The sequence below is a fragment of the Geotrypetes seraphini genome, chromosome 14 (assembly GCF_902459505.1).
Source record: "Geotrypetes seraphini chromosome 14, aGeoSer1.1, whole genome shotgun sequence".
Lineage (NCBI taxonomy): Eukaryota > Metazoa > Chordata > Amphibia > Gymnophiona > Dermophiidae > Geotrypetes > Geotrypetes seraphini.
The window spans coordinates 60,977,053-60,991,021 of NC_047097.1; the positions used below are offsets into that span (position 1 = coordinate 60,977,053).

The 13,969-nt window shown below is 42.8% G+C and overlaps 1 protein-coding gene and 1 long non-coding RNA gene across 3 annotated transcripts in view; one reads left to right on the forward strand and one right to left on the reverse strand.

Moving 5' to 3' along the window:
* The window catches only part of CLCF1 (cardiotrophin like cytokine factor 1), a 176,111-nt gene extending 167,260 nt beyond the window's left edge, over positions 1–8,851 (reverse strand). The window contains exon 1 of the mRNA XM_033921128.1: positions 8,518–8,851. Coding sequence (XP_033777019.1) covers positions 8,518–8,533 — 16 coding nt within the window. The 5' untranslated portion in view covers positions 8,534–8,851. The remainder of the gene's footprint in view (positions 1–8,517) is intronic.
* LOC117348711 lies at positions 5,802–11,722 on the forward strand. 2 transcript variants are annotated; one of them, XR_004537034.1, is made up of 4 exons: positions 5,802–6,084; positions 8,862–8,914; positions 9,665–9,824; positions 11,515–11,722. It is a non-coding gene; the product is annotated as an uncharacterized LOC117348711 (long non-coding RNA). The 2 variants fall into 2 exon arrangements; XR_004537035.1 differs by lacking the exon at positions 5,802–6,084 and adding an exon at positions 7,660–8,411.
* The last annotated feature ends 2,247 nt before the right edge of the window (positions 11,723–13,969 follow it).

Here is a 13,969-nt window from a genome sequence, read left to right on the forward strand (position 1 = left end):
AAAATAATAATCCATTTTTGAATTAGAAACATCTTTTGGTTTCACAAGTGGCCATTTCTTAGACGTGCATCCATCTTTTTGAATCATTCTTCAAAGAAAAAAAAATGTCCAGAAGAAAAATGCACAAAACAAGCCATTGAGATGAAGGAGAGGTCAACAGGTTTAGTAGGCTGGCCACACAGACATCCCAGTAGAGCAGCAGAGAACTTCACATCTTTGTATCCTGGGGATTTGAACCCACCATCTATGGATGATAGAGCAAGCTTTCACCATAGCCCCCTTAGAGTATATGATGTGCCCTCCAATATCCACCCAAAACCTACTGGACCCAACTGTATACCATAGCAATAGCCCTTATGCCTGCAGGTGTCAGCTATATATAGACACAGTAGGATTAGGGTGGCTTTTGGAAGGCTCACATAGTCCACCATAAGTGTAGTAGTTAGCATGGGATATGGGCCTGAGACCGCATCTCTATGGTTCAATACACTGCCCACTAAGGCTATTCTAGGAACTTGCTTGTAGAGAATGACATGGGGACAAATTTTTCCCCATCCCCGCGGGAACTCATTTTCCCGTACCAGCGACTTCTTTTCCTGTCCCTGCCCCATTCCTGCAAGCTCTGTCCTCATCTGCACAAGCCTCAAACACTTTAACATCATAAGTAGCAACATTCTAGAGCTCAGTTTGCGATGTCATAATGCCTCAGTCCACCAATGCCTAAGCTCCGTCCTCATCGGCACAAGTCTCAAACACTTTAAACTCATTAGTATCAACATTCTAGAGCTCAGACTGTGATGTCATAATGCCTCATTCCACCAATGCCTAAGCTCCGTCCTCATCTGCACAAGCCTCAAACACTTTAACATCATAAGTAGTAACATTCTAGAGCTCAGATTGTGATGTCATAATGCCTCATTCCACCAATTCCTAAGCTCCGCCCTCATCTGCACAAGCCTCAAACACTTTAACATCATAAGTAGCAACATTCTAGAGCTCAGAATGTGATGTCATAATGCCTCATTCCACCAATGCCTAAGCTCCGTCCTCATCTGCACAAGCCTCAAACACTTTAAAATCATAAGTGTTTGAGGCTTGTGTAGTTTAAGGCAAAGCTTAAAGGAATGGAACAGGGACAACAACAAAACTCACGGGGACGGGATGTGGAAATTGAATTCCTGTCATTCTCTACTTGCTTGCTGCTCTACCAGGACTGGCTAGTAATATCTGAGGCTAATATACAGGCAAGTATGTACTGTTTCATTTACATCTTTGGGGGATGAGAGGGGGGTCAGTGACCACTGGGAGAGTGGAGGGGGGGGGGTCATGCCTTCATCTCTCCAGTGGTCATATGGTCAGTTTGGGCACCTTTTTGGCACTTATTCATTGTTAAATCAGGTCTAGCCCCAAACGTCCAAATTGTGCCCTTGACATTTTGATTGCAGAAAAATGTCCAAATCATAAATCTGCCCTAGTCCCACCCAAATCATGCCTCTAATACTCCACCTTGAGGTTTAGACACACTACAGACAAGCAGCATATAAATTAGAGAATGACACGGTGACAAAATTCATCACCGTTCCCGTCCCCGCGGATAACCGTGGGAAACCATCTTCATGTCATTCTTTAAGGAGAGAGGGAAGAATCAGAGTATGAATGGCCACAACCACTGACCCTCAAGCTTTGCTTTGAAGAATGCTGGTGTAGAAGGTCCGAAGTTGAAACAGACACTACAGAATGACAGTCTCTGGTATCCAGAGCAGATATTGTGATGTCATAATGCCTCATTCCACCAGTGCCTAAGAGCCAATCACATCAGTGATGTCACAATGGCTTCATTATCCTTGGCTCCCATAAGAATCAGAGTATGAATGGCCACAACCACTGACCCGCAAGCTTTGCTTTGAAGAATGCTGATGTAGAAGAACTGAGGTTGAAACAGACACTACAGAATGACAGTCTCTGGTATCCAGAGCAGTAACAACAGGATCTGGATGAGCTCCTTTGGTCCCTATGACCCATGCTCAATGTCCCCAAAATACTCATCCTAACTATACAATAAAACACAACCACTCTATTTATTGGGTAATTAGCCGCAGCTCAGTTTATTGATATAAATCAACATGTTAACATTTTATCATAACTTTAATCAATATAAATCCAAGAGCTCCCCCGAGCTACCAAAAACATACATTCTGTGCCCTCGACCCTGCCACTTCAACAAGGGTCAGAGGGGTGGCATGTCCCTCATGCCCCTTTATCCGGGTCACCTGACCCACCAGGCACGGCACCCCGCCGGCCCACCGCTCATCACCCGATGAGCCCCAATGACCGAGTAGCTCGGAAGATCCGCCCCGAGCTTCCCTAAAGCAAGAAAAACAAAGGGCGGGTGGGAGGGAAAACCGCCTTGGAGGACCCGGACAGTTAAGTCCTCCGAGCCCTCCCCCTTTTATCCCCTCGCCTCCTTGTGCACGCCCCAGCCCGACCAATAAAATTCGAAAACGGCTTTTGCCTATTTCAGGCCCAATCAGCCACAGCGCTGATTCTTCCGCCCCCCCGACCGCCCCACCAAATCGTAACCCGGAGCTCCCCAGCCCCTTGTTACATCCCGCCATTCTACACGGTGGTCTCTGGCTCCCATATATTGTGATGTCTTAATGCCCCATCCCACCAGTGTCTAAGAGCCAATCATATCACTGATGTCACAATGGCTTCATTATCCTTGGCTCCCATAAGAATCAGTGTATGAATGGCCACAACACTGACCCGCAAGCTTTGCTTTGAAGAATGCTGGTGTAGAAGGATTGAAGTTGAGATAGACACTACAGAATGACATAGGATTATTTCCCGCGGTTATCCACGGGGACGGTAATGAATTTTGTCACCGTGTCATTCTCTAATAGAAATCTCTCTAGGAAATAGGTTTTGTAAATAGCAAATTGGAAGGGCTTGGCAAGAAAAATGACCACCTGCCCCTTTATGCCACATTTTGGATGTTTTACTTAAAAAAAAAGAGCACCTAAGTAACACAGTAAAGTAGTAAATGATGGCAGATAAACCCCTGAACGGTCCATCCAGTCTGTCCAGTATATCCCATACCATTGCATATCCTTAAAACCCAAAAATGAGCAGAAAAAAAAAAATTTTGTTTTCATCTGCTGACAACAGAGTGAGTTCTTTTGCTAGAAAGCACACCGTTTGCAAAAAGCGTGCACTGTTCTGCTATTTCACATTAAATTTTAATTAATATACTGTGCAAAATCTTAATGTAAACCACATAGGACCCTCTTTTGCAGGGATGATGCCGTATATCAGGGATAGGGAACTCTGGTCCTCGAGAGCCGTATTCCAGTCGGGTTTTCAGGATTTCCCCAATGAATATGCATTGAAAGCAGTGCATGCAAATAGATCTCATGCATATTCATTGAGGAAATCCTGAAAACCCGACTGGAATATGGCTCTCGAGGACCGGAGTGCCCTACCCCCTGCCGTATATGAAATGAAGGATTAGATTAGATCAGTGGTCTCAAACTTGCGACTTAGGGGCCACATGCGGCCTGCCGGGTACTATTTTGAGGCCCTCGGTAAGTTTATCATAATCACAAAAGTAAAATAAAACAGTTTCTTGATCATATGTCTCTTTAGCTATAAATGACAATATTATTATTAAGACTTAGCCAAAAGGAAAGATATATAAACTATAAAGAGTTTTACCTCCTAAAAAATTGTCATTTCTTTAATAAGACATTAACTATTTTATTCTGCGGCCCTCCAAGGACCTACAAATCCAAAATGTGGCCCTGCAGAGGGTTTGACTTTGAGACCACTGGCTAAACTGTAATTATGACATCCTGTTTGTCTTCGGGAAGCAGAGCTGAGATTGTGATGTCATAATGCCTCATTCCACCAATAAGAGCCAGCCTCATCAGTGATGTCACAATGGCTTGATTGTCCTGTTCTCCCCTCTACCCTCCAACCCAGCCAGCAGATTAACTGTTCCCCTTAACTCAGTGGTCTCAAACTCACAGCCCGCCAGGTACTATTTTGAGGCCCTCGGTATGTTTATCATAATCACAAAAGTAAAATAAAAGTTTCTTGATCATGTGTCTCTTTAGCTATAAATGACAATATTATTATTAAGACTTAGCCAAAAGGAAAGATTTATAAACTATAAAGAGTTTTACCTCATGCAAAATTGTCATTTCTTTAATAAGACATTAACTATTTTATTCTGCGGCCCTCCAAGGACCTACAAATCCAAAATGTGGCCCCGCAAAGGGTTGGCGTTGGAGACCACTAGATTAACCGTCACGCGTGGATGAACTTTGCGTACGCATATGCCATCAGAAAGAGTGTGGCCATCTTCCCAAAGAGTGCACTCGTTGACTTTGCTCCTAAGACAAAATAAAAACGGCCAACAGAAATGATCAAGATGGACATTCCCAGAAATGGAATGGGAAATGGTTGGAAAAGAGCATTTTCCAGCCCTCCATCCCTGTAATACTGGATGGAGTACGATAGGAAGTTGAAAACTGGGTGAAGAATTAGTTGAGCAAGTGAAGGCAGAGGGTGGGGGGGGGGGGAGCCATAAAGTCCACTCTAAATCCAGTTTGTAAACGGTTTTGTATTTCCTAAAACGTTTGTTTCCTTGTTAAATATTGGTCCCTCCTTATGGTGGACGTGGACTGAAAAAATTTTTTCCTTTGGTATATCAAGCATTTCTAAATTATTAAACTATTATTTCTGCCTTTTTAATTTTTTCCCTTTTTTTAGAATTTCTATACAAGGGTTTTTACTTGCTTGGTTGCATTTTTGAGAATTCAGATAAAAACAGGAATACCCCAGGGTTCAGTGCTAGGAAGGACACGACCTTTGTTAGTGACTGGAGGGAAGCGGCTTGTTTGCAGATGCAACATTCGTTCTAACAGGGAAGTTGCCGGAGGAGGTAAAACCATGACATCGAGGGTTTGGAAAAAGAACTTCAGGGTTCCAAAGAGTAAAATCTTGCATTTGGAGTGCAAAAATCCATTAGCTGCTTATGTAGACCGGGAGAATAACTGGAAAGTGTTGCAGAAATACATGGTCAATATTCGAAAGTCTATCCGGAAAACAGCACCTTCTATTCGAATATTCCGGATAGTAGATTGAATATTAAGTCACTATCTGGATAAAATCTAGCGCGAAAGCACCTCATCTGGTGCAGACCAATATCGGGATAGCGACGCTAAATATGCGGATAATTTTAAAAATACCTACCGATTAGGACTGCTGAAAATCGACCTGCGTGTTTGCAATTTTGTTTTCCTTTCATTTATTTGCCTTTGGTTTAAAATGTATTTCCGTGAGTGTGTGATTTGCAAACTGCAGATGTCAAACAACCAAAAATGAAATCTGGAGGGATCTTCTGTCGCGATTTTTTTTTTTTTTTTTTAAATGACATGAAATAATTGGACTGCGCATCCTTATTAAACATGCAATAAGTCTACGAATATTCATCTTAGATGACCTGAACGTGGCCTCATTAATAAAGCAACAGGAGAAGCTAATAATATTCTTTCTTGTATAAACCGAGTTTTATGCATTATTCGTGAGATCTCGCCTCGAGTACCTTGTTTCGTTTCGGAAAGGCCAACAACCTTTGTAAGGACATTGAGAACACGGAAGGGCTTCAAAAGTGATACAGGTCTTGCAACACAGACTCATTTAGGCCACTCACTGGAGAGATGAAGTGCAAATAAATATTCAAAGAGCAGCAAATGACAGGGGGGGGGGGGGGGGCGAAATTCTGCAGAGAGAAGAAATCCAAGCCAGTGTGACCGTCAGGATTCTTGGCTAAATAGGGGAGGGGGGGGGAGTTGGCAACACTTGTCTCGTTTGCTGAAACGAGACAAGCCTTTCGGAACGCTTTCGTCCCTGTTGCAGCTCTGGAGATTCCATTTCGAACCCGAGAGAGTTTCCTGTTCTTATTTCCTGAATGGTTCAGAGCCCTCAAAGGACTAGGCTCAAGGAAAACGAAAAGACTTCTTTACCGAGAGGGAGGTAGATGCCTGCAACGACCTACCGACATTTTTTCCAACACTGAAGGTATTTCATGACTGTGGATTATACCGTCGTTACTGTGTGTGTTTCTGGTGCTCCTTGGATTAGACTGAGAAATGCGTCCTATCAGCTGATTAAATGAGGAGATGGCAGAATTCAAGTATATTGTGGACGGGTACAGAGAACAGGGTCAGGGGCTTTTAGTATTGAAGACAAGCCAGCTTTTTCTTCCCAGCAGCTAGCCCCAGCCCTCGCCTCCTCCTGCTCTGGAAGGCCTCTTTGCCTTCAGGAACTTGATACACTGAAGTTTTTGTAGGGTTTTCCTTCCTTCAGATTACCATAAACAAATAATTACCCAAGAATGAAGAGTTTGGAAAAGGCTGAATTTGGAAGACTTCTATTTCTTTTAACTGACAGTAGATGTGTATTTCCCCCCCCCCCCTTACTTTCTCTTTTCACTTCTCCCCCCACTCCCCCTGTCTCCTTTTTTTAGTCTTATTTCTCCCTCTTTCCTGATCTTACACACCCTTGTCTTCTCTTTCTCTGCCTGTCTCTCATCTTCCTCCCGGCCTCTCTTCCTCGCAAACTTCCAAAACACATCCCCCCCCCCCACCCCTGATTTACAGTGAAACTCTTACCAGACCAAACACCAGGGCAGCAAAGACTCGCATTTCAGACCATTAACAAACAAGATAATTATAAAAAGGTTTCCATCCACCTCCCAAAAAAAAGCCATTTCTCTTTTTCTGTTCGTAAGATCCCCCCCCCCCCCCCCCAACTTATTTAAGAAATCTCTGGGCTACAAGAGAAAAATTCTCCCTGTCCTCATAAACCTCACCTTCTGTTTCTTTTTAAAACCACCACTTTACCCGAGGAGGGAGGGGAGTTCTGTCCAAGGATGTTTAGAGACGTTCCAAGAAAACTAAGAGAAGAAAAATTTGGAGCAAGCGGCTACAGTTGTCCCCTTTAAATGGTAGGGACGAGTTTTATGCACAACGTTCACCCACTACTTCTCCTCATTGCAGGAAAGAGCCAACTTTCTTTTCTCCAAGCAATCCTGGAACCTTCTTTTGTGAAATGCACATCAGGAACTTTCTTGCCTGCTGTACAAGCCTACCTCCAAATAAGAGGAGATGGTAATGAGAACCATTCATGGAAACGGAGCCGGGGGAAAAGGGATTAAATCAAAGGTTATGCACCAACTCGGATAGAATTAAAGAAAACAGTTTTTTAAAAAACGTAGAGCTTTTTCCATTTTTCTAATGGTGAATTATATTTGATAGGTTTTAAAAACAAAATGCAGAGGCGAAAAATCACTGACAAATAAAACATTCCTTTCTATCCCACTTAGCTAGCATTTGCCCAGACCACAGTCCAGCACCAGGTGTGAGGAATCTTCACTCTTATCTTTTCTCTTCCCCATCCCATATAACAAAAAAAAAAAAAAAAAGCCCATTTCAGACAAATTCTGCAAAGCCCAGGCCCCCTCCCAAAAAATATAGACACCACAACATTTTGCAGCTGAAACGGAAAAACATACCTTTAGGACGAAAAAAAAATCTCAGCCACGTTAGCCTCACATTTCCTTTTGTTTATGGAGATCTTAGAATTATAATAAAGCAGGACTTAATCAAGAAAATTAGAAATAAGCAAGTACTGCATGAAATTGATCTACTCAATGTTGATTTATCAACACAGCAAGAGAAAAATCATGATACCGTACAGAGTCCCCCATAAAACAAGAGTTGGAAAAAATCAAGCTTTGGAGACAAACATAAAGAAAAGCTTCTCCCCCCCCCCACCCCAAACTCTCATAAATTTGCTATTAATTATATTCAGGAATGTACGGATAAAGGTATATTGAATACACTTTGCCAAACCACTTCATCTTCTACGTGTTTTCTACTGGAAAGAAAGATTTAAAATCAATCAGTCTATTGCTCTGTGTATTTAGGTCCAAGAGGTAGTCAATAAATTCAGTAAATTTGAGTATAGCATCAAAACAGACAAAAACTATTCACCTTATTTATCCCCTACTTCTTGTATAAATCTCTTTCTGAATTTCTTTCTCTAGATGGAGACTCTCTTTGCTTCAAAAGACAAGAAATTCCGAAAAACCCAGCTCTCCGTTTCATTTTTCGTTTCTTGTCCCCGTCACTGGCTGAGGTAGAGAAGCAAGCCCGTCCCGCACGCTCAGCCAAATATGTGCCTGGGAGAGATAAGCCAAACAGAAAAAGAATGCCAGATATGCTAAAGGGGAGAATGAAGAGGTCCCGAGAATAGTAAACCGATGAAAGAGAAACTTCTCCCTTTCAGTAGATGAACGGCACCAGGATTCGTGATGACTAGAAGAGAGAGCGAGCGAGCAAAAAGTGAGGAATAATGATGAAGGGGGGGGGGGGGAGCGGGAGAGACAGGGCAAGACAGGGCAGAAGAGGGGAAGCCCCGGAGAGAGTGACAGAGACATAGCAGTCCTACCTGGTCTGAAATCCATTGGGAAGGAAGCTAGCCGAAGAGTTCCAAGGCGGGAGAGAGACTTGCTGATCGAGGGCTGCTTTCTCCTGAGATTGTGAAGGTCTGAAGTCCTTTCCACAGGCTAAGGAAAGCCATTTCCATTCCCTCCCTCTTTAGCAGGGACTTTTTTTTGGGTTAGTTGTAGAGATATTCCTAAAAGCCTCTCTTCTGACGTACTGCTTAACCACAAACTTGAAAGGCCAATCCCTTGGGGGGAGGAGGAGGAGGAGGAGGAGGTGAAATATACAGCCTTTCTCTTTCTTCCTTCCTTTCTTTCTGTCTTCCTCTTTTTCTCTTTCTTTCCACAGAAGAAATGAACTCACAGATAGTGTTGGAGAAGCTTTAAAGACGAGGGGCAGAGGTAAGACGACAATGCCACCGTGTGTTAAGAAGTTTGTAAGAGGTTTGATTTCCTTTCAGAGAGGGACGACGGGAGAACAGATAGAGAGAGGGAGAAAGAAAAACAGATAGGAAGAAAGAGAGGAAAAGTGGCAAACAGAAGAGAAAGAAGGATAAATGAAAAAAAAATCAAAGTGGAAAACTATAGTTCATTTGTTCACCTAAACGCATATCCAAAGTCTCTTTCCGGATTAACGTGCTTTTTTGATTCTGAAGGGTTTTTTTCCCAACTTATGATATATGCTGATATTAAAATACCCTGTGGTCCTTATCTTGTGCATACTCTTGTTTCATTCATAAATGTATTCACAGCCCATCTAAAGTGAATTAAAAAAAAAAAAAATATTTATTCCTTTTTACATTATACAAACAAGTGTACAATAAATCATGTCCTACTATACATTCTTCACTTGAAACTTTGCAATCATCTTATACCATAAATTACCTCCCCTCCCTCCCTTTCCAAACATTTTTATAACTACTCATCATAATGTCATAAAACCCACCCTATTCATACTAAATGGGAATAAATATAAAGTGATTTTTTTTAATAACAGTTATACAATTATTGCGTAGTAACAATAAATAGTTAATAGGATTGTTAATATGAATTGCTTTTTTTACTAAAGGAAAGCATCACTGTAAATATCTTCCTTAATCTTTTGTTTTCTTTCTTTCTTTCTTTTTCTTTTTGTTTTAAAAAAAAAAAAAGAAGGAAAAGATAAAGGAGACAAGCAAAAAGAAAACCAGAAAAAAAGGAAACCAAGAGAAAAAGGTATGAGAAACATGGAGAGATGCAGAATACAAATGCAAAGGAGAGAGAGAAAAGACGGGAGCAGGACCGACGAAGATAAAATAAAGAAACTGAAAAGGTAACAAAGATAGAACATGGCCAGAAAAAAAGGTGGCCAGAGAGCGGTTGCTGAATCATTTTCCTTCCTAGGTTACTAATGCAAAGAACATTTCCAGGCACCACGATGCCTAATAGCCAGATAATGGTGAGTTAGAGACTTGTGCCATGGCTGAATGGCTTGTCCAATCTTTCTCACTCTCCTCTTGTGAGTGGGAGAGATCCACGTTTTCATTCATAAAGGACAGAACACAAACGGCTCATTCCCTGCCCCTGCCCGGGTGACTCAGCGCCAGTGTGTGTCCGCCAGTGATTCAGACCAGAGCCTGCTATTAACTTGCTCTCTGAACTCTTCACCCGTTCGTTGTCCCACACTGTCCTTCCATTCATCACCCTAATCTTTTCTCCCAGTCGTCACCTCATCTCTGTCCTTTCGCCCAGTCAATGTCTCACTCTCGGTCCTGGCTCCCATTCACACTCCCACTCTTCATTCTTCCAGTCATCTTGCTACTTTCTGTCCTTTTTCTAGTTTCTTGCTTCTCTCGCTCGCTGTCCTTCCTCCCAGTCATCACCCTTCTCTTTTTCAGTTGTCACCTTGCCTTAGAACATTACTCTCGGTCAAGCTCTGCTCTTATTCTTATATGATGGTTTGGTTTTTTTTAACTTTATTTCTTTTAGATATATAGATATATCCTATCTTCATTCTTAGCTATTTGATTATCACAAACCAATTAAATGTGTTAAGGATGGGAGATATATCAAATGAACCTGAAATTCTGCAATGTTCTCTGGCTTTTTCTGTCTTTTTTTTTCTTCCAATTATTACCCCACTCTGTCCTAAATCTTGGTTATCACCCTACCGTTTCTCCTTTTTCACAGCACTTCCAGCCCTTGCCCAGCACTCAGTTCTTATTCCCATTCATTGGTCCATTATTTTGCCCTTAATCTCAAAAAAAACTATGTGGAGTGACGATGTTCCTAAATGGACGTTATTTGAAAGAGTCAAAGTTCCAAAGTTACACCAAAATCATCCACATAAAATAATTTCATCCACATAAAAATAAATTCATCCACATAAAAAATCAGTTAACCACATAAAAGCCTTAAAGGACCTAGTCCGCTAGGGATACAGGACCCAACACGGTCCACGTTTCGACAAAAAGTCTTCAGGGGTCCCTGGGGGGTCCTATAAAGGTGAACACGTGGGAAACAATTGTGTGGTGAACCGGAAGTGACACACTGCTTGCGTTTGCAATAGAAAGGGGCCAAGCAGTGTCTCACTTCCGGTTCACCACACAATTGTTTCCCACGTATTCACCTTTATAGGACTCCCAGGGACCCCTGAAGAAGACTTTTTGTCGAAACGCGGACTGTGTCCTTTAAGGCTTTTATGTGGATAACCTATTTTTATGTGGATGAAATTATTTTATGTGGATGATTTTGGTGTAACTTTGGAACTTTGACTCTTTCAAATAAAGTCCATTTAGGAACATCGTCACTCCACAGAGTTTTTTTTTGTTTTCTCTGGATTTTCTTCTCTGTGGATATCTTGGGGTCAATTCCTTTTGTTTTTTTTGCCCTTAATCTCAGCCATATCTTGTTCTCCAAGTTACCATCCTATTAGGGATAGGGGGGGATTTATGTATTGCCTTTTACTACCACACTCAAAGTGGTTTACATACAGGTACCATTATGCTCTTTCATTTCAACAGGTGAATAGAACTGATCTATCCCACACAAGCACTTGTTTCCTGATGAAGCCCATTATAGGGTGAAACGGGGCCCGTTTGCAGATAAGTGATTTTTCTTTTCTGCTTATTTGACCATTACCTATTGGTTTTTGGTAGAAGTTTCATTCTTATGTTTGATATAAAATAAATTAAAAATTTTAAAAATTAAAATATATATATATATATTTAACATGCCTATTATGGTGAAGTGGAGGTTTTTTTGATCAGTGAAAGAGACCCAACACCACAATGCTCTAGGGAGAAAACATGTTCCCTAAGTGGTGAATCTGAGATCTTTTCCTCCACATAGGTATTTCTAGTACTATCAACCTGTTGCAGTAACTTAAGCGAAGAGCAAGATGAAAGCTTTCACCAAGACATAAAAACAATGGGAGCCAGATGCCAAGGAAGATGGGATACACACATGAATGGCAGACTATTGTTGGAACCTTATGCGGGATTGTCCTGGCAGATCCCACTCTCGGAAGTCTTCCAAAAGGAGCTTCTTGTGTGTCGAATGACTGGAAAGTTTGTATCATAAACTTGTGCTTTTGGTAGGAAATAAGTAGATTTCCATGTTGAACACTTTTCTTTTCAATATGTTTCCTTCACGCTTAAAAGATATTACAGTAATTTAAGCACCACGTTAAAATATCCTGATGTTTTAATGGGCGAGCAGAGTGAAGAGTGGCACATGTTCTGTATCTCAAAAAAATAGAGCTGATAGGAGGGAAGAGGGTAAAACGCGGACCTGACGGACCTCGCGGATCTAAACCCGCACGTCCTTAAAAATCTGAGGTCCGTGCCGCTTGTAGTTATTTTCTGGCTATGACAGACCTCGGTGACAATTTAGCGCTGACGGATCCTAATACTTTTCCCTCCCTATGCTGAGACAGATCCGTCAGCGCTAAATTGTCACCGAGGTCTGTCAGAGCCAGAAACTAACTACAAGCGGCACGGACCTCAGATTTTTAAGGACGTACGGGTTTAGATCCGCCAGGTCCGCGTTTTACCCCTTCCCCTGATAGGAGAACACTAGTGCCATTTTTGGAATCAGCAGGTCAAATATACCCAGAAACGGGTCAAACATTTGAGGTACCAAAATGAGTGTTGGCCAGTGTAATTAAGGGCTCCTTTTACGAAGGCGCACGCTAAACCGCCGGCCGCGCTAGCCGCTACCGCCTCCTCTTGAGCAGGCGGCAGTTTTTCAGCTCGCGCGGGGGTTAGCGCGTGTCGAAAAGTCGCACGCGTTAAACCCGCTAACGCGCCTTCGTAAAAGGAGCCCTAAGGCGCGCTAGCCGTTTTAGCGTGCGCTAAATGCTAAGACGTCTATAGGATATAATGGACGCATTTGCAGTTAGGGCTCCTTTTACAAAGCCGCGCTAGCGGTTTAACGCGCGTAATAGCCCGCGCTAAACCGCCGGCCGCGCTAAACCGCCGACCGCCACCGCCTCCTCTTGAGCAGGCAGTAGTTTTTCGGCCAGCGCAGGGCTTAGCGCCTGATGAAGTCACGCGCGCTAACGCGGCTTCGTAAAAGGAGCCCTTAATGTGCGCTAAAGCGGCTAGTGCGCGGTAGTCAAAGGACCCCTAAGTTAGGCACCTTGATTGGCTAGCTGCGCCGATACAGGGGGGGCCTAACTTTATGCATCTTTTATAGAATCTGGGACTTTGAGCCCAATGGTCAAAGGATTTAGGCTCCTAACCTTATGCCCCTCCCCCCTTCAATTTGGACTCTGAAAATATACTAAGGCTAAACACCTAAATTCAGGGCAGGATTAATTCGTCTAGGCACCCAAGTACACTGGGCCCCCTGCCCCGCCCCACCCCACCATGCGCCCAGGCGGAAACAGGAAGCTGCGTCAGAGGGAAGCTTTGGGCAAACAGCACCGCTTGCACAATTACAGTTCCCGTTGTCTTTCTTACCCGCGTTGCTTGCTTGTCTTACTTTCCGCCGATGGGGGGGGGCCGCATAGCTGATCGAGGTAGGGCCCGCATTGCCGATTGGGGGGAGGCCCGCGTTGCCGATCGGTGCTGGAGGGGCCCATCACCGTTTGGAAAAAACAATGTTGATGCCCTCCTTCATCGGGCCCCCCCTGATCATTTCAGGCCCTACTTGGCCTATTGCTTAATCCTGCCCTGCCTAAATTTATACTCAAAATTTCACTGCATGCTTCCAGCCCACTAACTGCAGAGACCAAAGAGGAAAAATCTAGAAGATAGATATTCAAAAATCTAAATTAGATATAAACTATTAAAGTGACGTACATTACTTATACAATATTAAGACCTATACAAACCACCAGCACTAAATACTAACCTGAAACAGACCCTTTACCTTCAAGGAGGGTATAACTGATATTGACCAAAACAAGAACAGGTTCAAACAGAAGGCCTTGCCTAGGTACCTGTGCTGCTATCTACCTAATCCAAATAAAAA